The sequence below is a fragment of the Meles meles genome, chromosome 12 (genome assembly GCF_922984935.1).
Source record: "Meles meles chromosome 12, mMelMel3.1 paternal haplotype, whole genome shotgun sequence".
In the NCBI taxonomy this organism is placed as follows: Eukaryota; Metazoa; Chordata; class Mammalia; order Carnivora; family Mustelidae; genus Meles; species Meles meles.
In genome coordinates, this window is record NC_060077.1 from 75,482,746 (window position 1) to 75,510,663 (window position 27,918).

The 27,918-nt window shown below is 37.7% G+C and overlaps 1 protein-coding gene across 2 annotated transcripts; it reads right to left on the minus strand.

Annotated features, from left to right (window-relative positions):
- Positions 1-3,016: 3,016 nt before the first annotated feature.
- Positions 3,017-27,895, minus strand: STARD6 (StAR related lipid transfer domain containing 6). Of its 2 annotated transcripts, XM_046024641.1 has the most exons (9): positions 27,805-27,895; positions 26,944-27,003; positions 26,271-26,354; positions 24,141-24,246; positions 23,917-23,966; positions 17,552-17,678; positions 14,285-14,402; positions 11,314-11,407; positions 3,017-7,004 (listed from the first exon to the last, which is right to left on the minus strand). In XM_046024641.1, the coding sequence occupies exons 4-9, from the start codon at positions 24,240-24,242 to the stop codon at positions 6,806-6,808; spliced, it is 690 nt and encodes a 229-aa protein (XP_045880597.1). In that variant the 5' UTR covers positions 24,243-24,246; positions 26,271-26,354; positions 26,944-27,003; positions 27,805-27,895; the 3' UTR covers positions 3,017-6,805. The 2 variants fall into 2 exon arrangements, with proteins under 2 accessions (XP_045880597.1, XP_045880598.1); XM_046024642.1 differs by lacking the exon at positions 27,805-27,895 and having other exon boundaries at positions 3,018-7,004; positions 24,153-24,246; positions 26,944-27,798.
- Positions 27,896-27,918: the final 23 nt, after the last annotated feature.

Genomic DNA, 27,918 nt, shown 5'->3' on the forward strand with positions numbered 1-27,918 from the left:
ACAGAAGCCTGATACAAAAAGAGCAGTAAGAAAATCTAAAGACGCTATGTTGATAGCAATTACAGGTATGGCTTTTGGGTGTGTAATGGACCATAACCAGACAAGAAAGCTCAAAAATCTTAATGTCGTACTAGCAAAAACAACAACTGCTTGGGCTAAACTAAAAGATGATTACTCTAAAAAACGTCTCTTGGCCCTTGACTTTCTTTGGCAGGAAGTGGCTTGAGAAAGTTACTAAGTTGCTAATAAAGATCATTTCTTCAAAGAATAAAGGAGGGTGATGGAAAAAGAAGGCCATCTCAGATAGTATAGCCAAAAGCTGTGGGGAGCAGTGAGTAGGGGAGCAACTCCCAGAGTGCAATTAGAGACTGGGCTCCAATCAGGAAACATTTTCCCTTCCTTCCCTTTGCCTTCATCATTCGAACATGCCTGGGCTAGGCTGCTGGAGGATAAGGTTTAGCACAGCCCAGGCTCTGCAGTTGTCCATCCTTTTTCAGAAAACTAAGAGCCAGTTGCTGGACATGTGAAGGAGCCCCGTTGATCCCAGCCTAAATTACCCACAGACTTAACAGATAAAGGTAACGGTTATATGCCCCTAAGGTTTTGTGATTGTCTGTTATAATTATTGTGGTAATTGGTAGTCCTATTAATTTATTATAATATACTTGATGAATCCTCTTCAGCACAGAGTATACAAAGAAAGTGTTAGTGAAAAAAGTGGTAGTGAAAACATGTTTTCTTCTGACCTATTAAATCCCAAAACAACCTTTAAATGGAGGATAAAACTTATTACAAGGATTATTGTAGACTGCCACTTGATCTTGTGTGTTTTATAGTATTAAATATGTAGTGTCTGCGGGTATAATCTAGTAGCTGACAATACTGAGAAATTATTTTCCCCTGCACTCTCTCAAACTTTAAAGTGTTGGCTTCTAAATTCTTTAAACAAAATTGTAATAAATTATTTTTGGATAAAACCTTAGATTATCATTATGTCCCAGTTCATTTTATGATGGTGATAATAGGAACTGGCCAACATTTATTTTTTATTATTGAATAATTGATATATAATACTGTATTAGTTTCAGATATATAACAGTGATTTAACATTTATATACATTATGAAATAAGTCACCACAGTAAGTCTAGTTGCTATCTGTCACCATACAGAATAGTTACAATATTATTGACTATATTTTCTTGTTGTACATTACATCTCTATGTCTTATTTATTTTATAATTAGGATGTTATACATCTTAATTCCCTTCATCTATTTTGTCCATTTCTCCATCCCCTCTGCTCTGGCAACCATCAATTTCTTCTCTGTATCTATGTATCTGTTCATTCGTTTGTTTTGTTTTTTAGATTCTACATGTAAGTGGAATTATATGGCATTTGTCTTTGTCTGACTTGTTTCACTTAGCATACCCTCTAGGTCCATCCATGTTACAAAAGTAAGGATTTCATGCCTTTTTTTTTTTGGCTGAGTCATAGTCCAGTGTGTGTGTGTGTGTGTGTGTGTGTGTGTACCACATCTTTTTTATCCATTTGTCTCTCGAAGGACATTTAGGTTGTTTCCATAGCTTGTCTATCATAAATAATTCTGCAGTCAAACAAAGGGGTACATATATCTTTTCAAATTAGTGTTTTCATTTTCTTTGGGGAAAATATCTAGAAATAGAGATACTAGATTTCATGATAGTTTTATTTTTAATTTTTTGAGGATGCTCCATACTGTTTTCCATAGTGGCTGTAGCAGTGGGCATTCCCACCAACAGTGTACAAGGTTTCCCTTTTCTCCACATCCTCATTAACACTTATTAGTGCAGAATTGCTAAACTATTTTTATTTTTCAATTATTTTGATGATGGTGTTATCAAATTTTACATGGAATTTTTTTAATTACAGATGGTACCTTCTAAAATTCCTACCTATTTAGAGGTAATCAAGATGATAAAACACCATAATATATGGGGATAATGACAGGACAAGGAGAAGGAATCAAAGATATAGTACTTAGTATTATTTCTTTGGTATTATTTACATTTTACCTTAAATAGGGTACAAATTCAAAAATATATTATTTTTCTGTTTGTGTAATGGGGAATCAGTTTCAAAAATCATTTGTCTTTCTTGGAAAAATATACTTTACTAAAATGTCTAATTTTGTGATTTATGTGTTTATGGCTAAAAGGCTCACATTCTTCTGAAAGTATAGTCTAAACTGGAAAACAGTAAAAGTAGCCAAAATAAGGCACATTCTAAATCATAGTATAATTGCATATTTATATCTTTTGAAAACTTTGTTAGAAAAGGAAAAATACTCAGAATCTGCCAAGTTTTAGGGAGACCATCATCCAAGGAGCTGGGGACAGAAGTCAGAGACTTCCTTTAGTTAAACTGCTCTTCAACATCACAGTGGTTTTCTCCATACTTCCCAGAGTCTTTCCCACTGTGCCCTCCCATCCTCCTCCTAGTCAGGTTTCCGTGCATCCTTTCTCACACAAGGGAGGCTAGAAGGACTCCTGAAGCTAGAAGGTGATTATTAGAGGAATTAGTTACTTTGCTATGAAAAATTTAATCATTCTTCATGAGAATGGTATTTCTGCATCTTCTTACACTTGAATTTTGACACAATTTTCTGTAAAATATCAGAAGCTGTTCAAGCCACAACTCCCCAAAAGGTGTGTACCTCTCTCTATATTTGAGATTTGGCATATAATATTTATAAACAAAACCAGACTTTTTCATGGGGCTAAATATCCCCTTAACAGTCATTCCATACAACCAGACTGGAAACTCTTGACTACGAATTGCTTATAAAGAGTGTTAAACAGGGGCGCCTGGGTGGCTCAGTGGGTTAAAGCCTCTGCCTTCAGCTCAGGTCATGATCTTGGGCTCCTGGGACTGAGCCCCGCATTGGGCTCAGCGGGGAGCCTGCTTCCCCCTTCTCTCTGCCAGCCTTTCTGCTTACTTGTGATCTCTCTCTCTTTCTGTCAAATAAATAAATAAAATCTTTAAAAAAAAAAAGAGTGTTAAACAAGTACTTCTAATGTAAACATACCAGCTTTATATTGGTAAAAAATGAGATCTGTGATAGATTAAAAATCAAAATTTTAAAAACAAATGATACTATGAGATAGCCTTATAGTTTATAATTATGACCCATTCAATTTGGGGGGAGTTTGGATAGGTTTTTACATTTTTTTCTATTTTTTAATTTTGAGATAATTGTATACTTGCATGTAGTTGTAAAAAAAATAATGCAGAGAGATGCCATATTTCCTTCACCCAGTCTCCCCCAGTGGTAATATCTTGCATAACTGTAGTATAATAAGACAATTAGGAAATCCACATTGGTAAAATCCACTGATTTTAATCAGATATTTCCAGTTTTACGTGCTCTCATTTATGTGTACATGCATGAATGTGTGTGTTCAATTCGGTGCAGTTTTATCACATGTAGATTCATACGACCATCATCACTGTCAACATACAGAACAGGTTTATCACAAGGATCCCTCCTGTCACCCTTTCAAAGCCACAGCCACCTCCCTGCCTGCCCTCACCTCCGTGATCCCAGCAAACCTCTAGTTCTGTTATCCATATCCATCATTTTGTCAGCTCAAGAACGTCATAAATGGAATAATATACTACTTAACCTTTTGAGACTGGCTTTTTTCACTCAGCAATATTCCCTTGAGACCATCTAAATTGTATCAATAGATTGTTCTTTGTATTGCTTAGGAGTAATCCATATTACTACAGCTTATTTACCCCTTAAACGATATGTGAGTTGTGGCCTGTTTGGGGCTATTTATAATAAAACTGCTGTGAATATTTGGGTACAGGTTCTGTTTTGTTTTGTTTTTAGAGAGAGAGAGTGAGACCTGAGGTGGGGAGGGGAAAGGAGAGAGGAAGAGAGAATCTCAAGCAGGTTCCACACACAACAGGGATCCCAACACGGGGCCCAGTCTCATAGCCCTGAGACCATGACCTGAACCAAAGTCAAGAGTCAGACACTTAACCAACTGGGCCACTAGGTGCCCCTGTGTACAGGTTTTTATATGAGCATTTGCATGTCTCAGGATAAAGCATGCAATTGTTGGGTTGCATAGTAAATGTAATATTTCATTTTGTAAAATACTGCTGTACTCTTTTTCAGTGTAGCTATACATTTTTCATTTCCACCTGCAATGTATTAGTGATCCAGTTTCTCTGAACCTCATTGATATAACCCCCCCCCCTTTTTTTAAATTTTAGCCATTCTGACAAGTGTGTATTGATAACTCAATGTGGTTATTATTTGCATTTACCATAATGGTCAGTGATGTTGGATACCTTTTTGTGAACTTATTTGCCATCTACATGTACTCTTCCCTGAAATGTTTTTTGTTCATTTTCTAGTAAGATTTTAAAGATATATTTATTTTAGAGATGCGGGAGGGGCCGCTGAGGGGGAAAGAGAGAATCTCAAGCAGACCCCCTGCTGAGCACAGAGCCCAGTGGAGGAGCTCCATCTCACGACGCTGAGATCATGACCTGAGCTGAAATCAAGAGTCAACCCCTTAACTGACTAAGTCACCCAGCTCCCCTCTAATGGATTTTTTAGTATTGCTGAGTTTGAGTTTTGAAGGTTCTTTACATATTCTAGATACAAGTCCTTGATAGAAATGCCTTGCAAATATTTTGTTCCAGGCTGTGGCCTGTCTTTTCATTTACCTCACAGGGTCCTCCCTAGAGTATACATTTTAAATTTTGACTAAAGTAACTGGCTACTGTAACAAATTACCACCAATTTGGTGGCTTAAAAAAACCCAGAAATTTATTCTCTCATAGTCTGGAGACCAGAAGTCTAAAATCAAAGTGTCAACAGCCTCCTCTGAAGGCTCTACGCGAGAATCTTCCTTGTCTCTTCCAGCTTCTGGTGGCTCTCGGTGTTTATTGGCTTGTGGCTGCAAAGCTCCAATCTCAGACTCTCTTCTGCCTCCACCACTGTCTCTCTCTTATGCGTCTCTTAACAGGACACTTAATGACTAGATTTGAACCCACTTAAAGAATCCAGTATGATCTCATTCTAGGTCCTCCATTCTAGGTACCTGCAAAGACCTTTTTCCAAATAAGGTCACATTCAAGGTTCCAGGGATTTGAAGGGATTTGACAAGAATGGATCTTTTGGAGGCCATCGTTCAACACACCGCAGAGGGGAAACCACTGGAATACACCAGGTGGGAATGGAGGTGCAGCGTCCTGGGTCTTGGTGACACTGGGGATCAGGGAAGGGCAGTGAAGTGAAGAGTGACCCACACTTCTTTGTACTAGTTGGCTAAGTCTTGCTGTTGCCAAGCGGAAGACATGGGACCCCAACTGACACTAACCCAGGAGAGATATACTACCTTCTTTGGCTGGGAGGAAGATGGAAAATGAGCTCCCTGCTGGGTGAGCCGGAAACCACCTGGCAGGGGACTCATAGTGCTACTTTTCAACTCTGTCAGAGCACCACCAGCTGCTTCTGTGGGGTGGAAACAAGCTGGCTGTAAGATCATCTCTGCTTTGCCCGAATGAAACCAAAGAGGGAGTGCGCGCAGTTTTTAGGTTGATGTTTGGCTGCTGTATGTAGATTTTGTTCCATTGGGCCACCCTTTTGTTCATAGCTATTCCTACAGCTATGAGGCACAGGCTTTTTCTCGAAGCTTTTGTTGTCATTCCCGCCTGGTGGTGGTTCCAGATTGCTGTCTGGAATATATGGAAGGCAATAAGGAGACCCTGACAATGACTGCTATGTCATTTCTCAAGTCCTAAGTCCTTTAGCAGTTTGCCTTCTTCTTTTTATATACGCTTTAAAATCTTCCTATGCTTATATGCAGAGTCTTTTAGTTTTAAGAGGAAGGATTTGGGGTCACCTGAGTGGCTCAGTCGTTAGGTGGCTGCCTTTGGCTCAGGTCCTGATCCCAGAGTCCTGGGATTGAGCCCCGCATTGGGCTCCTTGCTCAACAGGAAGCCTAGTTCTCCCTCTCCTACTCCCTCTGCTTGTGTTCCCTCTCTCACTGTGTCTCTCTCTGTCAAATAAATAAATAAAAATCTTTAAAAAAAAAAAAAAAGAGGAAGGATTTGGGAAGAATGAGTTACTACATCTTGGCCAGAACAAGAAATTGATTCATGACTCATTCAATTTTAAATTTTAGATATCATTCTTCATACATTCTATTGGAATTCTTTTCAAGTGTTATGTTCATGTCTCCTACAATGGTCAATTTAAGCAGTAAGCAAAGAAAACCAATTTAAAATATATTTTAATTTTTAATTAGTGCTGACTTCTGTGTATGTTTTCTTACGATCTTTTTGCAGAGCATTTTCCAGGGGGAAAAAAGCAATAGATAAAAGGACATTAAGAAAACTTGTTATGGGGGCATCTAGGTGGCACAGTGGGTTAAGTCCCTACCTTCAGCTCAGTTCATGGTCTCAGAGTCCTGGGAAAGAGCCCTGAATCAGGCTCTCTGCTCAGGAGGGAGCTTGCTTCCCCCTCTCCCTCTGCCTGCTTCTCTGCCTACTTGTGATCTCTCTCTCTCTGTCAAATAAATAAAATCTTTAAACAAAATAAAGAACACTTGTTATGAACATCATTCTTATATGAGATTAAAAACTATATTTAATGCTATTCTCTTGTACAACTATGAGTTCTTATTTCCACAAAGTACCTTCTGTAATTTGTACAAGGATACTGTTTAGAATAGTTGAACAGGATTTATGCACACTGACTTGGAAGTAAACTGCAGTAACTGACACACAAGCTTTTCTATGGCCTCACTTCTTTAGGAATGATGAGTGACCGCTATGATGGTATCCACGTCCTGCTGGAGATCTGAGCGCCTTTATCCCATCTTTTGCATTGAGGATGAAGCTTACTAAGTTGGAAGGCATGGTTGCTTCAATTATTGATGGGGACAATTTTCCTCTCATTTCTGTCTGGATAAACATCACTAGTTTGGAATGTGCTGGGTTCCTGTAAACAAAGGAAGAGTTAAAAGAGATTTTTAGATTTATTTACTGAATTTACAGGTTGATAGAAAGCAAGATTCTTATCTCATTCAACCATGGATTCCCTCCAAAGTGCTTATGATAGGACAGTTACTGAAGGAAGGGAGGAAGGAAGGATACAAAAAAGGGCAGAGTGATTTGCACCCATAGACATTTTACATAAAACTATTTAGTCAGGTTATACGTTATAGCCTTCAGCCATCTTTTCCTTTTTGTCATTTTGTTAACTTCTTTAAATTACAAAATTAATGTATGCTTATAAAAATTTAAATACAGAATTTTCATAATTATTCTGTTCCCCAGAGCTAATCACTACTCATACTTTTAACTGTGTTTTATTAGATTATTGTCTCTGTATATACAAAGATAGCATACATATATATGTATACCTACCCCATACATTTTTGTTTTTATAAAAATGAGATAATATATTTCTCCAACTCGTTTTTTTTTTTTTTTTTAAGAGTTTATTTATTTATTTGACAGACGGAGATCACAAGTAGGCAGAGAGGCAGGGAGGGAGGAAGCAGGCTCCCTGATGAGCAGAGAGGCTGATGCAGGTCTCGATCCCCCGACTCTGGGATCATGACCTGAGCTGAAGGCAGAGGCTTAACCCACTGAGCCACCCAGGCACCCCTCTCCAACTAGTTTTATTTTCCCTCTTAATAGGATATCATGCATTTCCTTCTGTTAATACATACGTATCTGTTTGTTTTTTATGACTGCATAGAGTATTTCATTCTCTATGTAACCAGTCCTTTATTGATTATCATTTGGGTTTTTTCTTCACTTTTTGCCACTATAAATAAAGCTGAAATAAAACATCAAATACATGGAATTTCTAGGTCAAAGGTTTTGTGCATTTAACATTTTGAAATATTCTTTCCAAATGACATTAGGAAGACTGTAGTATTTTATATTCTAACCCAGTAATCTTCAAACTGGAGTATGTGAAGACTTTCCAAAGGGTGCAAGAGGATGAATAACGTCTAAAGGAATAAATTTTCATATCTCTAACTTCCGTATGTACCTCTTCCCCAAACTGATCTGAGACCATCTCTGATGGAGATGTAGGCTTCTTCTTTCCCACTAGCCTGTTCATATCATCCTTCTGTTGCTTTACAGAACTGTCATCTTCCCTGAATAGTACCAAATGATACTATGGTGTTTTACTCTGACATATAAAAAAGTGAATGACAGAAAGTGAAGGACTAAGGATTGGGTAACAAATCCTTACCAAGTCATGTCAATTCTTTGTTTTCAATAAAATTTAAGGATCTAACTTGGTTGTCAGCTGATAGGTCATTAAAAATATTTTTTGGTTATAGGTCACTATGTACTTTATGGTATATAACACAAAAGAATTCAAGGCATTTAATGAAAGTCCTGGAATTATACTCTTTTCATTTTATCCCACTTATTTATGCAAACAAATTTTCTCACTGCTTACATTCATAAAAATGTGACATAGGAATAGACAATAGTAAGTGCTAGCTCATTTTTTTTTGTTTTGTTTTTTTGTTTTTATTTTTTCAATGTTCCAAGATTCATTGTTTTTGTACCACACCTAAGCTATCTTATTTTATTAGTATTACTAATACACAATTAAATGAACTGTAATTGTTAGAAGCATGGACTCTGGAACCAGTTTGCATTGTTCTGAAGCTGAGCTTTGCTATTATCTATGTTTAACCTTGAGAAAATTACTTAATCTCTTTGGACTTCCATTTTTTTTCCTGCAAAATGGAGATAGTAGTACTACCTACTTCATGAGGTTATTGGGAGGACCAAAGGAATCAATACATGTAAATTGTTTATAAAGTTCCTGGTACAACGTAAATGCTATCTAAGTTTTGCTAATAATAAAAGGTGTGTTTTCAATAACTTTGCTTTTATACTTAATAGTCACATCACATTTGGTCATATATTTTTTATTTTGGTCATGTAATAATAATTTAATCAAGTACACACATATATTTTGTAACATTTAAGATACTTAAGGTCACAGGAAATAAAATGGATTTTTAAATTAAATATTCTTTTCAAAGAAAAATGACAGGGTGATTAATAAAAGAATAAAAGGGGGCGCCTGGGTGGCTCAGTGGGTTAAGCCGCTGCCTACGGCCCAGGTCATGATCTCAGGGTCCTGGGATCGAGTCCCGCATCGGGCTCTCTGCTCGGCAGGGAGCCTGCTTTCCCCTCTCTCTCTGCCTGCCTCTCTGTCTATTTGTGATCTCTCTGTCAAATAAATAAATAAAATCTTTAAAAATAAATAAATAAAAATAAAAGAATAAAAGAACTCAAATAATAAAATATATTCTATTAGGATTAAATTATATGAGGAAAAAAGAAAGAATGTGGGAATAAGGAGAAATCAATGATGTAAATTTCTGACAGTTTGTATGTATTTTGAAATTGATAGTTATGGTAGGTTTCTAGTTATTATGGTATTTAGAGTTTATTGGGTATGCTTACAAGAATGACAGAACACTTTTTTTTAGAGTGTCAATATTTAGAGTGCTGAAAATTGCACCCTCATAATTTAATCCTATGAAAAATTTTAATATCAACATAAAAATGTGCAAGGCAGAGTACAGTTTTACAAAATTTTTTTGCAGGGATATGAAGACCACTCCTCCAGCAAACCAGGAGTCCATTTTCCTATACTCTTGTCTATGGAGAGTGTAGACTATTTTTATAGCGCCTCAGGTGGCTAGACTGAGTATATTTACTAGCTGTTGAAAAGGTCTTAAATCTCTATTTGAGTTTGCTAGGGCTTTACGCACTTCAAAAAAACCTTCCTAGTATTTACTAAACAGTACCTTCACTACTGATAATAAGTTCTATAAGTTTACTATATAACTTGTTTACAAATGTTGGCTGCCCAAAATATTGTGCTGCATGGAAAGAGAAGGTGTAAGAGAATCACTTTTGTCAGCACCTTTCTCTGAGACCACGGATGAGACTGTGTCTTTTCCTCTAACAGCATGCTAGGCAGAGCTCCCATCCTTGATGGGATATCCACATCAGAGCTTTTGTCCCCTGTTTTTTGCAGTGGAAAGGGAAAGTTGACAAGATGCAAGAAGGGGACTTAGCCTGTGAAACACACATCAGAATGTGTAGCTTCCCAAATACAGTCCCTGCCAACCACTGATGTATCCAACTGACCTGAAGCAGTAATCCTTGTTTTGTTTTCTCCTGCTATGGAGAATAAAGTCTTGACCATAGATTCAAAATTGATAGGTGGGTAGAAAGACCACCAATGACACCATCTGCATCAATGGTACGTAATTGTGAATTTCTTTTAGTTCTCTTATTCAGTAGAGAAAACATTAAGGAATATAGTCTAAAATGTAATTTGATTTTTACTTTCTTTACATTTTTTTTTTCTCCTCCAAATGAGAGGTTCATATCTGGCCAATATAAAATTTCATATGATTTTATGTGCCAATAGCTATTATTTGTATAAAATCATTTAGCAAAAACTAAAACTTAATGTATTGAATTAATATACATACATTTACAAAATATGTGTACTTTATGTTACCATTTATCCCTAGTTTGGTCACCTATAGGCAGTGACTCCTCTGATTTCTCTAGCTCTTTCCAAATTTACCTATTGTAGGTATTTGTAGGCAGTCCACTGGAAAGAATTCACTTAAGGTAAAGCATTCATGGCTGATAAATGTGAGTGTATTATGATTCTAGGGAAATATATATATATATATATTTTTTTTTTTTAAGATTTTATTTATTTACTTGATAGACAGAGATCACAAGTAGGCAGAGAGGCAGGCAGAGAGGCAGGCAGAGAGAGAGGAGGAAGCAGGTTCCCTGCGGAGCAGAGAGCCCGATGCGGGGCTCGATCCCAGGATCCTGGTATCATGACCTGAGCCGAAGGCAGAGGCTTTAATCCACTGAGCCACTCAGGCGCCCCGGGAAATACATTTTTAATTTACAAAAAGTCCTTAATAATTCACAGAAGTAACTCAAATGGAGAAATATAAGTCATCAGGTTAAGGTTCACTGGGGGTGAGGGGATAGAGAGAATGTGTAAGTGTGACTAGTCCCAGAGACCTCAAATCATACTTTATAGGGAATTATCCATTCTGGTGATGAAAATACTTATAAAAATTATTTTTTTAATTGCATTTAGGGGCAATTTTTTTTCTTAACAGAATATGCTGGCACACACTTCTACCAATGAGTTAGAAATAACAAATTGAGCTAAAAAACTTGTTAAAATAAAATAAATAAATGCAAGTAACACTTACTCTTGCAGAGGAGAACATATATAGCCGCAAGCATGGTTATAACCACGGACATAACTTGAAGATGGAGGATATGCTGGAAAATCCACACTGTTAGCTACGTGATTAAAAAAAAATTAAAATGAAGCCTATTTCACAAAGATTCTATTTCAAGTAGCATATTTTAAAAGATAGATGATATACATTTAATTTAATTTAGTTATTATCAGTACTGATATTAGTTTTATACATATATACCCACATGTTTGTAATATGCTTGTATATAGACCAAAAATGAGAAAATGCCAGTATGAGCACTACTGTCCTCTCAAATTTTCTCATGCTATTATCTCTAAAGATACCATTACCTTTTACATATAAGGAAAAGTATGAAAAGTATCGTTTAGTTACTCTCTGAGATTTGAAACAAAAGAAGAAATCACAAAGGAAAAGACTATTTCATTAGGATAGTGGGTTTATAGATACTTTTTTTGGTGAATCATTATTATTGTTTTTTAAAGATTACATTCTTCTTAATCTACTTATTTATATTTTAAGTTTTTATTTGAATTGCAGTTGGTTAACGTACAGTGGAATATTAGTTTCAGGTGTACAATATATGTGATTCAACATTTATGTACAACATGTTAATCATCTTCTAAATAAAATATTTGACATGGTTATTTTGTCTATCAATAAAGATAGTTTAAATGCTCTTTTCTGCTGGAGCACCTGATGGTTAAGCATCCAGCTCAGGTCATGATCTCAGGGTCCTGGGACCGAGCCCTGGGACAGGTTCCAAATCCAGCATGAAGTCTGCTTGGGATTTTCTCTCCCCTCTCCCTGAACTCTCTCTGTAACATAAATAAATACATCTTAAAAAAAAAAAGTTCTTTTCTGCCAATTCCCTGTAGCTAATTCAAAGTATAATTAAAAATCAGTACAGCTTGTTTTAGGAATTACGCAGCATAACTATATTGTATGTGAATGTAAAAGGGAGGTGATTTGATTATGATTGTTTATGATAATTACATATACTCTAAAACTATTTTTTAAAAATATATTTGTTTTTTGGGTGCCTGGGTGGCTCAGGGGGTTAAGCCTCTGCCTTTGGCTCGGGTCATGATCCCAGAGTCCTAGGATCAAGTCCTGCATCAAGCTCGCTGCTCAGCAGGGGGCCTGCTTCTCTCTCTCTCTCTCTCTCTCTGCCTACTTGTCATCTCTCTCTGTCGAATAAACAAATAAAATCTTTTAAAATATATATATATGTATATATATACATATTTGTTTTTTCTGTGCAACTGAATCCTGCTTTTGTCAGAGAAGATGGATTTTTCTATATGATTTTAATATAAGCAATCAATTCTCTGGGAAATGCAATGTTAAACACTAGCTTAGGAACAGCTTTAGAGACGAATGTGGCTGAATGCATTTTTCACATTCATGATGTATTTATCATCTTAACAGAGCCCTCTGTGTTGGCATACGGGTGCTGCCAGAGGTGATTTTAACATATTTTTTTGTCTGTTTAAAATATGTAGATTGTCCTTGTTTTTCTTTAAAACTTTTGTTGTTATTGTTATATTCCACAAATAAGTATGGGTCTTTCGTGAGGCATGTGGTATGACAGCACAGATTTTGGAAAGTCGGAAGACTTGAGATTTAATTCTGGTTCAGGTGCTTTTTAGCTATGGAACTTAATTTCTGTGAACTTTAGTTTTGTCACTGGTGAAATAATGCACACAAAATATTTAGCTCAAAGCAAGCCGCATTGTGAGTTAAACAACAAATGGGAGAACATTAAGAAGAAAACTCAGTATTCATCAAAAATTCGTTTAAAGAAAATTGCTCAAAGCAGATTTGGTACTGATCACTGAGTCATTGAGTACTACCACTATTTGTTTATTTTAATTTCCGTAATTCTTTTTTACCTTCCCTTTGACACTAAAAATGAGATTGAAATGGTCTACTTCAAAATACGGAAAATAACAGATCTACAATTCAGACACAGTATTTTGTGCTGTAGACAGTGAATAAAATTTATGTGTTCTCAGGTAAGAAGGGGACAGCTCAATGACAACTGTGTGAAACTACAAGACACACCTACAGAGAAGCGCTGAATCTCAGGCCTTACTGGCATGCTGCCACAGAACTGTGTTTGAGTGAGCGCTGTTAGCAGAATGATGACGCAGTCTGGACTCTGAAACTTAGAGTCTCAGAGACAGAGCAGAGCAACTGAAACCTTGTTGGAAAATAATAATTAACAGCACTTAACTGTCCTATCCCCAAGAAATTTACACTAGAGAAGGCTATTCAGATAGGAATGGTGACATTTAACTGAAATCTGGAGAAAAACAGGGCTCTAGGCTACTGTCCTACCAAGTCCCTTCACCAGGAGTTACCGCATTTATCTGAGTCCAAAGAACATTGTGGTATGAACTGGTACGTTTTAAGTGAATAAAGAAAGTTAGGAAATGATTACACATTTGCATTTTACCTAGTGATACATTTTTGGGAGGGCAAAGGATATATCAAAATCTCTAATTTCTAAAAGAAACATAAGCACATTTATGTAAAGGATTGTCTAATGAAAATTTCTTAAGGAATTTTATCACTTACTGGATATGCCCATTCTATACAATTCAAATACAACATAATATATCCAAAGATTAACTTTGTGTCTTAGTAGTTTTTAAACATATGCTGTGAGATTTTTACCTGCAAGTATCTCTCTATACGCAGTGTAGCATGGTACAAGCTACAAAAATACCAAGCAAGAGATGCCATAATTATTGACTGATGGAAATGGCACCTCCAGCATTGGGTAAAATGTCAGGATTCTTGGCCTGTATTATACATATGTTTATTGGTCTCACTAAGAAAATAAAAAGGTAAAAACTGAAAACACAGTATTTTCCAAACTGTGGGTTAAAGGAAAACACATTTATTAATGTCTCATACTAATTCCAAATGTGGGCAAAATGTTTCAACTTACAACTGATAATATCCATATTCCCTTCGTAGCGCTTGAAGTACACTAAGTCGATAAAGTCTCGGGGGGAAATTGAGCCCATGGCAAAACTCTGTGTAATGGTATGACATATGAAAGTGTCCTGGAACAAATTAAACCATAAAGATTCCAACAGTTATTTGATATCTATTCTTTGTATCGCTTCCCAAAGAATTTCACTGTATACGGTTAGCTACTATTCAGAAAAAGCAGGGCTTTGAAGCTGTAAGAACTTATCATCAAATCAGCTTGCATTTTCTGTGTTTGAGGAACATCAGATCTATAATTATAAGTGCAAGGTAAAAAAAAAGCAGAAATAAACAAGTAGGACTACATCAAACTAAAAAGCTCTGCATAGCAAAGGAAACCATAAATAAAATGAAAAGGCAATGTACAGAGTGGGAGAAATATGATTTGCAAATCATGTATCTAGTCAGGAATTAAGTACAGAAAATTTAGAATGTAATCTTGTCATCCACTCTAAATTTTTAGATGAAGAAATTGAAGACTAAGAGATTAAATCATGCAAAACTAGAGGTAAGTACAGAACTGGAACCCTGTTCCTGATTCCCAGGACAGTACTATTTCTACCAGTCCACACTGGCTACACAATATATTCTGAAAAATACATTGGTTTAGCACCGTGGTGCCTCAGATCCTACTGCTCTGCCTGCACCCTGTCTTGACCTCCCCACGTGGCTCCTAGAGGTGTGCCATGGACTTGTGAGTAATAAACTTCTCATTTCGATTTCTCTTGTGGTCTTTTGTTGAAACGTGGTTCACCATCTGGGACCCTTTGCTCCATTTAACAAATGCCAATTTAACAAAGTGGGAACAGTCCTCCTCTCCCAGGCTGTGACTAAGGATTAATGCATTGCTTTTGACCAGATTGTCTAGTGTTGGATGACATGTGTTTGATCACCCCCATAGCCCTAGAGCAGGAATCCTTCCCTCACTAATGGGGGTGAATGAATTAGTTAAAACACATGCCTGGAGACTCATACTATTATATTCATAGGAAGGTAAAGTATTTCTTACAGTGTAATGCTACTTAGAGATACGCAGTATATTGGAAACGACACAGAATTTGGAATCTGGAGATCAAGTGTTAAGCCATGATTCTACTACGTACTGGCTGTGGTGACCTTGGGCAAATCACATAATTTCTCTGATCTGTTGCCAGGTTTCTGATGCCAAATCTAGTATTCTTTCCATTATTAAAGCTGACTTGCAGCAATAGCAGAAATATATGAAGTATGAATTGAACTGTACAATCAGTCATGAAAGAAACAGTCCAACGTTTGAATTTTAATTTCTGATGGACTATGTTTCTCAAACTGAATGTTTAAATCCCAAGAGGGTAGTGGAAAGGTGTATTTTTTGTGGATAAGAACTTCAGGATCCTCCTACAAAACGAAACATTTACTTTCCTTGGCTTTTCTACAACCTCTCCCCACTCCCAAGCTTTAAAACAAATTTTTTTTTTTTAAGATTTTATTTATTTGACAGAGAGAGATACAAGTAGGCAGAGAGGCAGGCAGAGTGAGAGGGAAGCAGGCTCCCTGCCGAGCAGAGAGCCCGATGTGGGACTCGATCCCAGGACCCTGAGATCATGACCCGAGCTGAAGGCAGCCGCCCAACCAACTAAGCCACCCAGCCATTCCCAGAATTTTTTTTTTAAAGATTTTATTTATTCATTTGAGACAGAGAGATACAGAGAGAGAGCAGGAGCAGTGGGGAGAAGCAGAGGGAGAAGCAGACTTCCTGCTGAGCAGGGAACCCGACATAGGGCTCCATCCCAGGACCTGAAGATCATGACCTGAGCCGAAGACAGATGCTTAACCATCTGAGCCACCCAGATGACCTCACCTACAGAATCTAAGTAAATGATAAGGTGATGGCAGATATATGAGACATTTGTTTTGATGTGTGGAACGTGGCTTGGAGACACGAAGGACCAAAGACCTGGCATTTTACAAATGCAATTGTTTGTGAAAATCCTAATAGTCTGCTTTATGACTCAATTTTTCAAAACAGCTTATTGAGGGGCACCTGTGTGGCTCAATTGGTTAAGCATCTGCCTTTGGCTCAGGTGATGATCTCAGGTTCCTGGGATTAAGCCCCACACTGGACTCCTTGCTTGGCGGGGAGTCTGCTTCTCCCTCTCCCTTTACCCTTTCCCACCACTTGTGCTCCCTCCCTCTGTCTCAAATAAATAAATACAATCTTTTTATTATATATAAATATTTATAAATTTATATTTATATAATTATATTATATATTTTTATATTTATATTTATATATAAATTATATATATTTAAAAATTTATAAATACAATCAGCTTATTGAGGTATAATGTACATACCACAAAGTATAGCAGTCTTAATAAATAAGAGGTCTATAGTGTGCTACCCTAATTCTCTCAAATTCAGTCTTCTTTTCTCTCACCTCTATGACTTAAACTTTCTACTCTAATTACCTATATTTTTCTTTTCTTTGTTTTTATTCTTCCTCTTCAACTATTTAATTGAGATAAAGTATTTGAGATAAAGCATTGCTGAAACTACAATCATATTATTTTATTCTATACTGTATCCTTACTCTTGAGAAAAGTTATGTGCTGTTTGCTCTTAAGTCCCTACAGTATGTGTCTGCATTATTCCTGTTATCTAATGTATTATAATTAAGATAAATCTACTGACTTCCCATCAACAAGGATAGGAAAATCAACAATGTTTTTCCATCTAATGGAGGAGATGAATACATAAAGTTCAAGACTAGGGGCGCCTGGGTGGCTCAATGGGTTAAAGCCTCTGCCTTCGGCTCAGTTCATGATCTCAGGGTCCTGGGATCGAGTCCCACATCAGGCTCTCTGCTCAGCGGGGAGCCTGCTTCCTCCTCTCTCTCTGCTTGCCTCTCTGACTACTTGGGATCTCTGTCAAATAAATAAATAAATCTTTAAAAAAAACACACACACACAAAAACCCCCTCAAGAGCAAAGACACACATCTGCAAAAGCCAGCTAGATTCAGGACATGCTAAGCCTTTACAACAGAATCAAGCTAATTAAAATTAAACTTTTGACTAATAAAGAGGGAAGTTTTAAGACTTATATAAAGCTTTCGATGCGAGCCTATAAAATATACATGTAGACATCAGTGTCTACATCATACAGGTTTAATATGCTCAAATCACCAATAGAACTAAACATATATTGATATAATAAAAATCCAATATCAGACAACAAATTACCGAATCAATCCTGTGTACCATATTGTACACCTTCAATGATTTATCCCATGTAACTCTGTTTTCAGGTTTGTAGAGGAAATCAGACAGTTTAGCTGTTGATTCTGGGATTATTCCTTCGACACGATATCTGCAGTTAACAAAATAGAGAAAATCAAAATTAAACAAGCTTTGCCTAGGCTCAAAATATAATGTTATCATAGTATAAAGAAGGCTAATTTCTCTGCTTTCAGCAGGGAGCCTGCTTCCTCCTCTCTCTCTGTCTGCCTCTCTGCCGGCTTGTGATCTCTGTCAAATAAATAAATAAAATCTTTTTTTTTTTTTTTAAATAAAATTATGGGCGCCTGGGTGGCTCAGTGGGTTAAAGCCTCTGCCTTCAGCTCAGGTCATGATCTCAGGGTCCTGGGATCGAGCCCCACATCGGGCTCTCTGCTCAGCAGGGAGCCTGCTTCCTCCCACCCCTTGCCTGCCTCTGTGCCTGCTTGTGATCTCTTTCTGCCAAATAAATAAACAAAATCTTAAAAAAAAAAAAAGAAGGCTAATTTAGCAAACAGGAAAGAACACCTGAAAGTAGTATCAGCAATTCAAAACAGTAATATTCAACTGGAAGTAGCCAGGTTTATTTAAATAATCACTGTAATAATATAAATTATTTCAAAATATATTTTTCTACAAATCTTGTTTATACTGTTTATAGTTGTCTTTTTAGAGGGGGCTACTTTCTTTTAGGATTTTTCTAAAATCTTTTTCATAAATATTTGGCTGCCGTATTTATCATAAGCCAAAGTAACTGATGAGAAGTTTGTGTGGTTACACATTATCTTGTAGCCCCAATTCTTAATTTAAGGATGTAATGTGTCTAAAGCAGTAATCAGCAAATTTTTCAGGCCAGATGGTAAATAATTCAGACTTCGCTGGCCACATGATCTGTGTTGCAACTATTCGGCTTTGCTAGGGTGGCAGTGAAGCAGCCAGAGACAATATAGCGTGAATGGGCATGTCTGTGTTACAACTGAACCTTGTTCATAGACAGTGACTTTTGAATTTCATTCATTTTTAAGATGTCAGGACTTGGATAAGTCCATCACTGAAATCAGATATGGTTATCCATCAATGGAATTAAGACAATGTGAGAAAACTGGATTAAAACTCACTATTTAGCAGAAGGTTGTTGAATAAAAATGAAGTCTGAATGATACTGGCTGTCCCTTTCTCCCTGTTAATGATTATTTTCAAACTGAGAGGATACGTTTAAGTAAAACCAAAATTTCTAAACCTCTAAAATGTTAAAAGTCCTGGGGGAAATGAGATAAAAACCAAATACTATTATTAGCCTAAATAATTGTCATATTTGTAAATGAAACTTACAACTTTGAAACTGAAACTTTGTTTTTATGATTTGGCAAACAAATAAGGAATTCATTTGACTATTTCTTTGTATGTTAATTTCTCTTTAAATCTCAGTCCTTAATATTCTTTATGAGATAGCTTCAAATTTCCTTTTTTTTTTTTTAAAGATTTTATTTATTTATTTGTCAGAGAGAGAGAAAGACAGAGCACAACAAGCAAGGGAGCAGCAGGCAGAGAAAGAAGCAGGCTCCCTGCTGAGCACAGAGCCTGATGTGGGACTTGATCCCAGGACCGTGGGATCATGACCTGAGCTGAAGTCTGCTGCTTAACCACTGAGCTACCCAGGCGCCCCTCAAATTTCCTTACTTTGTAATGTTTCCTTTCTTCAGATCTATAAAGTTTTTACGAGTTTATTGTTAAGCTCTGAGTAAGATGTGAGAAAACAACCTGAAAAATTATCAGGTCCTGTGAAAAAGAAATCAAATATAATACAGTTAAAATTTAAGTATAAAACTATGAAGGGATTTGTATATATTACCATGGATTTTTTTATTAATCTGTTCTCTCTTTAATTATACTATAAACTTTGAAGATAAAAAGTTTTGAAACTTTTTGTATTTTTTAACTTTTTATATTTCTAACTAATATATACAGATCTTCCTTGATTTACAATGAGGTTACACTGAGATTAAACCATTGTAAATTGAAAGTTTCTTAAGTCAAAAACACATTTACTACACCTAACCAACATCATAGCTTAGCCTCACTTGTGGTAACCTAACACAAAGCCTGTATTATAAGAAAGTGTTGACTATCTCATTTGATTTAGGGAAGGGTCCCTAACATATATGTAAGTTTATCAGCATTCGAGGATTTGAGATTTTTCATATCTACTGTTTAGGACAGGGTTTGGCAACCTATGGTCTATGGGTCAAGTCTAGACTACTTTCTGTTTTTGTAATTAGTTTTACTGAAACACAGCTATACTCACTCATTAATGTATTGTTTGTCTACTAATGTTAGTGCCTTTGTGCTGTAAGGCACAACAATGTATTATCCATTTATGCATTGTGCTGCTATGCTATAATGGCAGAGCTAAGTAGTTGCAACAGAGACCAGAGCAGCTACAAAGCCTAAAATATTTACTTACTCTCTACCCCTGGTTTAGGCCATCTACTCATTGGCTGACTTGTTTATTTTCCAGTCATTCATAAAGGTTAGAAAAATATAAGTTACAGGTATTATATGACTACAAGGCAGAAATTATTTTGTTTTTTGGAAGATTATAAAACACAGTTAAAGTTGTGTCTTGGGCAGAGGACAGGCTACTACTCAGAAATTACCTTTTCTTAATTCACTAATTGGAGGTATATTAGAGTTTGTGGCTTTTAAAAATATGTAAATATCAAGCCTATTTGAAAACACAAAACATTTATGTGTATTGAGTACTTGAGTCTAATCGCTTTTTGGCCTTTTGGCTAAGATCAAGTGGAGTACTTGAGTCTATCACTCAATGAACAATTCAGTATCTACTGGGTTCAAGGCTCTTCAGAGATATCAATTTTGTCATACTTGAATCTAAGAACTATATTCTTATATGTATTGATCATTAAGATGAACAGCTCATTAGATATTTTATTATGATCTATAATAAAGCTTTGTTCGCATTATACCGTGAAGTGACTTCAGGTCAAATTAAAAATATTTTAACTATTTTCTCTTGTCTTTTACAGTTTCCGGAAAACTTTAGCTGGTACATGGAATAACTGATAGATTGGTATACATTAAGTTACACTTTTTACAGACCATACATTTCACGAAGCTTTCAGGCTGCAGCAGAAACCTTTTAGTATGTGTGGATTTGTATCAACATATCAATTTTAATGTCTCCAAGGCACTTTATAGTCTTTTATGATTTTTGTGAATGAATGCCAAGAAAGTAAGTAGGAGGATGAGGGAGGAGAAAAATAATGTAAAGAGTCTATTTTGGCACACTAGAATTATAAACTTGGGGAAGCATCTGTAAGATGATAAAACAGTCACGGGTTTTTAGTGATCATATTTTTGTCATATCCTATATTATTATTAGGGTTGGAGGTGGGATTTTCAGAGTAGCTGTGTAAAGATTTTAGTAAACCCTCCTCCATAGTGAAAGAACTGATGAAAATTAAAGAAACAACTATTTAAATTCTCTAGAAAATGACCTAAGGGCATGCAGGAAATGGAGAAACAATTATTCAAGAAAATCTACTAAATCTAGGTAGGAAAAGACTGTAGCATTTGAGCCACAATCGGCTTCTGGCCAACACCTCCTCACCCCTGGAAGCCAAGGAGGACCTCCCTCCCCCACTAACTCCAGTCTAGGGCTATGGTTTCATCCTAGGAGAGGTAGGATACTGACATCTCTCATTCTCGCACCCCTCAGCTCACGCTATTATACTCTATGCCCAGAAGGCACTGCTGAGAAGACTGGAGCTTCCTTATCCCCACCCAGAGTTTACTCATAGGGTGAGGGCTCTGTCCAAGGCAGTCAATACTGGGGCCTATTTCCTCTTCCCCTCCAAGAGGGGCAAGCTGAAGCCATGGTACCATTTCTCCCCATTGCACCCTCACATCCCCTTTCTGCTCATGGATGGAGGTGTCACTCAGCTCCAGCAATAGTGCACAGGTTCTGCTCAGGGGCAAAGGCAAGACAAAATGAGCCCGCAGCATCTCAGCTGTGCCTGAGAAAATGGATTTCATTTGGAATAAAATGTGGAGAAACTTTTGAAAAAAAATTTTTTTGTTAGTGAACAATCAGAAGAATTACGTGAAACTAATGCAAAGGCACAAGAAGACCAGAAGCAGGGAGAGATACAATTAGAGGAACAACATAAGATCACACTCATCTCTGGCAGGGGGATTGGCGTGTGGAAGGGCTGTGCATACGCAGCAGACTGCTCTCACTCAGAGTGGACTTCTGTTGCACCTATTCAAGATATCAGAATGGAGGTATGAGGGTGCTTTTACTCAGAGTCATCAGAGCAGACACATTAGGCTGCCCCTATTAGAGTCATTAGAACGGATGTAGTAGGATACCCCTACTCAGAGCATCAGAGAGCATGTACCAGGCTGTGTCTACCTAAAGAAGAGGGGATGTACTTAGCAGCCCCTACTCAGAGCAATCAGAATGGAGGTACTAGGATGCCCCGGTTAGGAGTTATCAGATGTCCCAAGCTGCCCCATACAGAGCAATCAGGATGTACTGGGATGTCTCTAATTAAACAAATCAGAAGGATGTTATACTAGGTTGCCCCTCTCTGAGCAATCAGACTGGATGTACTAGGCTGCTCCTCTGCAGAATAATCAGAGTGCATACACTGGGATGTCCTTACTCAGAGCATTCTTATTGGATGTACCAGGCTGCCACGACTATGGGGTAATCAGAGTGAATGTAAATGACTGCCCAATCAGAATAATTATACTGGATGTACCAGACTGCTCCTATTTAGGAATAATCATACTAGATGTTCTAGGCTGCCCCTACTCAGAACAATCATACTGGATGTACTAGGCTGCCTCTGCTCAGAAACAACTGGAGTGAATGTACTAGGCTGTCTATTTTATAAGCATTCAATGAAAGATACGGGTTGGTGACTTACAAGCATTTTCCAAGCTGAATATAGATTAATCAACAAAGACCTGAAGTCTTACTGGCTTAAGAGACTGAAATATAATCTCTGACACATAAAAATTCTGACCACTTTAAAATAAAATCATACTCTTTGCTGCTGTTCTGGAAGACCATCTATATGCCCACGACTGTTCCTTCTGAGGAGTGACTAGCTACAGAACTTCAAGCTAGCTGTCCCTGGCTAAGTGCAGGACAAAATCATAAAACTGCTGAATTGTGAAAGCAGGCTGTAAGCCACACACAGATCCACCTGTAAAGGGTAAAAATTTTTTATCAGGTCGGGGGTCTGAAGCACAACTTGTGATCAGTAAACAGCTTATGTTGACCCTCCTAGAGGGTAAAAGATAAAAACAAGGAAAAAAGTGATTCCAATAACACATGATCTATTTGCATTAATGTGATATCCTGAACGGTGAATGAACAACTCTTAAGAATAAGATTAAAGGGCACGTGGGTGGCTCAGTGGGTTAAGCCTTTGCCTTCAGCTCAGGTCATTATTTTCAGGGTCCTGGGATTGAGCCCCACATCAGGCTCTCTGCTCAGCAGGGAGCCTGCTTCCCCCTCTCTCTCTGCCTGCCTCTCTGCCTACTTGTGATCTCTCTCTCTCTCTCTGTCAAATAAATAAAATCTTAAAAAAAAAAAAAGAATAATGGGGCGCCTGGGTGGCTCAGTGGGTTAAAGCCTCTGCCTTTGGCTCAGGTCATGATCCCAGGGTCCTGGGACTGAGCCCCACATGGGGCTCTCTGCTCAGCAGGGAGCTTGCTTCCTCCTCTCTCTCTCCTGCCTCTCTGCCTACTTGTAATCTCTGTCTGTCAAACAAAATAAATAAAATCTTTAAAAAAAAAAAAAGAATAAGATTAAAAATGTCAGCACAATTTCTCTCAGTATAATGATATTTGAAATAACATTAACCTCAAAAATATCCCTAAAAGCAGCTTTCAGAAAACAATACATAGATCAGCCAGAGAAGTAAACTGGGATAAACTTTATTTTTCAGTGATTCATTTAATGGAAAGGTGAAATGTTTGAAGGGCCACAAAATACTTCTATGATCAAGAAAATACCAATCTGCTTTTATAGTAATTATTTCTTGAGTTAGAAATTTCCTACCTTAGTGAATTATTCACTTGACTTTTTTTTCCTGATTGTCTTCAAGTTTAAAAATGATTAGTTGGTATGTAATTGCTCTAATTTACTAATATCATATTTCAACCCAGTGATTTATAATTAACTTCTATTTCCTGATCACTTTCAAGCAACATTATATCTAATGAAGTAGCACTGAGTTCTAGATATATCAATGCCACCAAATTCAAAATGGCTATAAAAGGGAAATTGTACTTACAGATTTCCATGGAATTTTTTAGAAGCCTTGCTGGAAACAGTTATCTTTTTCTCAAAGGGGAATAAAAATCCAGAAATAAATTAGCTGTCACATACAGAAAAAAAGGAAAAATAAAAACAAACAAAAAGTAAAAATACATTTTTTTGATTCATAAAAGAAAGTATTTTTAGAAGTCTTTATGAATCACTTCTCATTAAAAAATAAACTCTTGAAACATATCTAACTTGTTTTCTTACTGAAGTCTTAACCACTTTCCAGCCTGATGTGTCTTGACTGTAGTCTAAAACTTCTTGAGCAGTTTCTTGGGCAAGTGCCTTATAGTCCATCTACCTGCAAAGTTGTAAAAATAGACAACTGGTAAGAATATAACCATACAAAACAATTTTAAACTGTTTTATTACATTTTAGTACTATTTTTATAATATCTGTTACATTGTAATGAACAATACTTATTTTTACTTAGTTTTTACTTAATAATTGCTAATTACATGAATGAATTGCTTCTTCCCTAATCAAAATCTTTCAAATGAGAAAATGTGGTATAGTACAAAGAGTAGGTTTTGGACTCATGAAGACCAAGCTCAAGTCCTGTCCCTGCCACTAATTATGAACCACATTACTTAATATTTCCATTTTTCCATTTTCTGGGACAATAACTAACTGTAAAATTAATGTGAAGATTAAATGAGATAATACATTTAAATGTCCTATCCCAATACCTGGCACATAATAGTTATTCAAGAAATCATTAATATTTCCAACAGCTTCATCATGCTTCTTTTCTCTTGTAAAGCATCATAATCTGTTAATCATGTGTTCTTTGGAATTGGTCTTTTAAAAGTGAGGGCAATGGCACTACATGATCTGACATTTGGCTTCCACTCCAAAGGCAACTCCTGTCTTCTCTTCCACCTCAGCTCCAATCATATTGACCTGGCTGTTCCTCAGACACAACCAAGCATCTTCCTACCTCAGGATCTTTGTACTTGCTGTTCCCTCTGCCTGTAACATTCTTCCCAAATATGAATGACAGATTCCTCTTCATTGGTATCTTTGTTTAAATGTCTCCTCTTCAGACAAGATCAAGTTCAAATCAATTCAATATGAACATATTTACAAAACTCTTTACTAGTGATTAGGTAGCTGTGGCAAAACAGTCGAGTAAGATACTATTTCTGTTCTGAATGACTTCAGGGAAATGGAGTCTCATTGGTCCTTTGGTTCATTATCTAGTTTTCAGTTAGGGGAAGCTGGCTTGGACGGTGGAAGGAATGTGACAACACACAGTTGGATTCAAATCCTAACTTGGCCACTCACCACCAACTATATTATTTTGGATAAATTGCTTAACCTTTGAACTTCAATTTTCACATGTATAGATTGGGGATAATAATATCTACCTCATGGGGTCATTATAAGGATTAAGTGAGTTAATATATGCAAAAGTGTGGGGCGCCTGGGTGGCTCAGTGGGCTAAAGCCTCTGCCTTTCGCTCAGGTCATGATCCCAGGGTCCTGGGATCCAGCCCCGCATCGGGCTCTCTGCTTGGCAGGGAGCCTGCTTCCTCCTCTCTCTCTCTCTGCCTGCCTCTCTCCCTACTTGTGATCTCTATCTGTCAAATAAATAAATAAAATCTTTAAAAAATATATATGCAAAAAGTGATTGATACAGTGTGGGACTCCTTGATGACCAGAAACATTAGTTTCTTTTCTTGAAATGACACATTTAAATCCAACTTTTAAAAAACTCTCCAGAGGCACCTGGGTGGCTCAGTGAGTTATAGCCTCTGCCTTCAGCTCAGCTCATGATCTCAGGGTCCTGGGATCGAGCCCCACATAGGGCTCTCTGCTCAGCAGGGAGCCTGAGTCCCCCCACCTCTCTGCCTACTTGTGATCTCTGTCAAATAAGCCTGGGTGGCTCAGTGGATTAAGCCACTGCCTTCGGCTCAGGTCATGATCTCAGGGTCCTGGGATCGAGCCCCGCATCGGGTTCTCTGCTCCGCAGGGAGCCTGCTTCCTCCTCTCTCTCTGCCTGCCTCTCTGCCTACTTGTGATCTCTCTCTCTGTCAAATAAATAAATAAAAAAAAAAAAAAAAATCTTAAAATCTTAAAAAATAAATAAATAAAATAAAAATTAAAAAACTCTCCAAAGAGCTGCCTCAATAAACCTTAAAGTTTAATTACCAAAACAGTGTCTTAATTAACTCTCACTTAAAGCTCTAGGTTGGATCATAAATCTACTTTCTCTCGTTCTCCAGCAAGACATAACACCTACTTGACATCTATATTTGAAAAGCTTTATTTTAGTAAACCATTACAACTCCTTTTTCCTAGTAAGACTTTAGGTTTCTTTACCTTTCCTAATAGATCTAGTCCAGAATTTTAATAATTATTGGGACTCTTCTCCAAATCCTTGTGGAGATCTCCATATCTCTTAACCTGTGAAGGAACAAAGTAGAATTATTTTGATCCATGAATTAGATCAATATGTTTGATCACTTCCTTTATATTTTCTCAGTGTCTTTTATTTTTACTTTATGTCCTCATCAGGAAACATTTGCTATACATGTCCATGATGAAAGAAAAAGATAGTAAGAGAAATGTTAATAACAGTGTTTATGAAACGAACCTTTAAGAAATTATCTTAAAGAAGCACAGGTTAAAAAGACATTCAGGTGGAACGTAAATAAAGATGTCTAACTTTTTAAACTCATGCCAGGAACAGTCCCGACTAGACCCTGACTTGTGCTTTTCCCAGCACATATAACACAGTTCTTTATTTCCAATCTAGATATTGAGTGATATAGAAAAGGCACCAATTATTGGCACAGAGCACTAGACTATAAACTCCTGCAGGGGCTTCTACTCATTTTCAAATCACTAGCACTTACTTGCACAATAAATGTGTTTAATTGAACCCCTTAACTGAATATTATAGCTTGTGGACTTTTTCATTGGCTAAGAAAAAAAAGAAAGATTAAATTAATGGGCTAGAGAGGGTGAGAAGAGAACAAAGCAGTTTCATTACCTGGTGATGTAACGTCGGGTGAACTGGAACATATTCAGGTGGAGTAATGGTCAAGGATATCTTCACCCATAGGGTCAGTGGAAAATAAACATAAACCAATATTGAGACGGCATCTTTTTTTGATACACCACTTGGTTGAAACTGGATTCTTCGCACCTCATATCCTGTCCCAGCCTCGTAGATAGATTCACACATGTTGTTACTGGGTCTTTACATCTGTTTGTACAATCTCCCTTTTTCTGGGCTGCCTGACTGGGTCCCCAAATCCGTGCTGGGTCACTGCCATTCTTCCCTGGGAATCAAGGTCCCCCAGGAATTTGTTAAATCCCATCCCAGGCCAAACTCCCTCCTCCAATCCCGCACAGGCTGAGTGTGAGGGGCTGGCTGCAAGCCCGGGGAGCGCCGGGCTCAGGAATGGGATGTGGGAGGCAACTGAGGAAGGGGGGGGGAAGGAAGTGGTCCGAGGAGCTTCCCCTCCAACCACAGCTGGAGACGGCGTCTTATCCTGGGAAGGGGTGCCCCGAAAGCCGGAAGACTGAGGTCAAATGGCAGCCGCCGGCGCCCCTCAGTCTCCTTCCCCACCTCATCCCCTTACTCCCGGGAAGCCCGCGGAGGGAAGCACAGCCTGTCGTCAGCGCTGAGTGCCCTGAAGAGCGGTGACGGAGGTGGGGAGCGCGTGCTGGGGAGCGACGGGGACGCAGTCCGGAGACTCCCACCCCCACCCCCAGCCAGAAAGATGAGGAGGGAGAAACTACACTTCCCAGCATGGAGTGCTACCAAACGCCCCGCAGCTCCCCCTTTTCCTGGCGGTCTCCTCCCCTGGCCCAGCTGCCCCAGGCGCCGAGCGCCACGCATGCGCACCGCAAGCCAGCGCCATGTTGGATCAGTTTGAAAGCGAGCGCGGGCGTCCTGCTCCGCTGTGACGGCGGAGTAGGCTTCGGGCAAGCGGAGCCTGAGGCGGGGCGGTGTCCGGCT

Excerpts from the sequence above, each read along its gene's own strand:
- STARD6 (XM_046024641.1), bottom strand. The coding sequence starts at position 24,242 with ATGGACTATAAGGCACTTGCCCAAGAAACTGCTCAAGAAGTTTTAGAC. Across the intron at positions 11,408-14,284 it reads GAATATGGATATTATCAGTT|CTAACAGTGTGGATTTTCCA; the intron begins GTAAGTTGAAAC and ends TTAATCACGTAG. Across the intron at positions 7,005-11,313 it reads ATATGTTCTCCTCTGCAAGA|GAACCCAGCACATTCCAAAC; the intron begins GTAAGTGTTACT and ends CTTTGTTTACAG.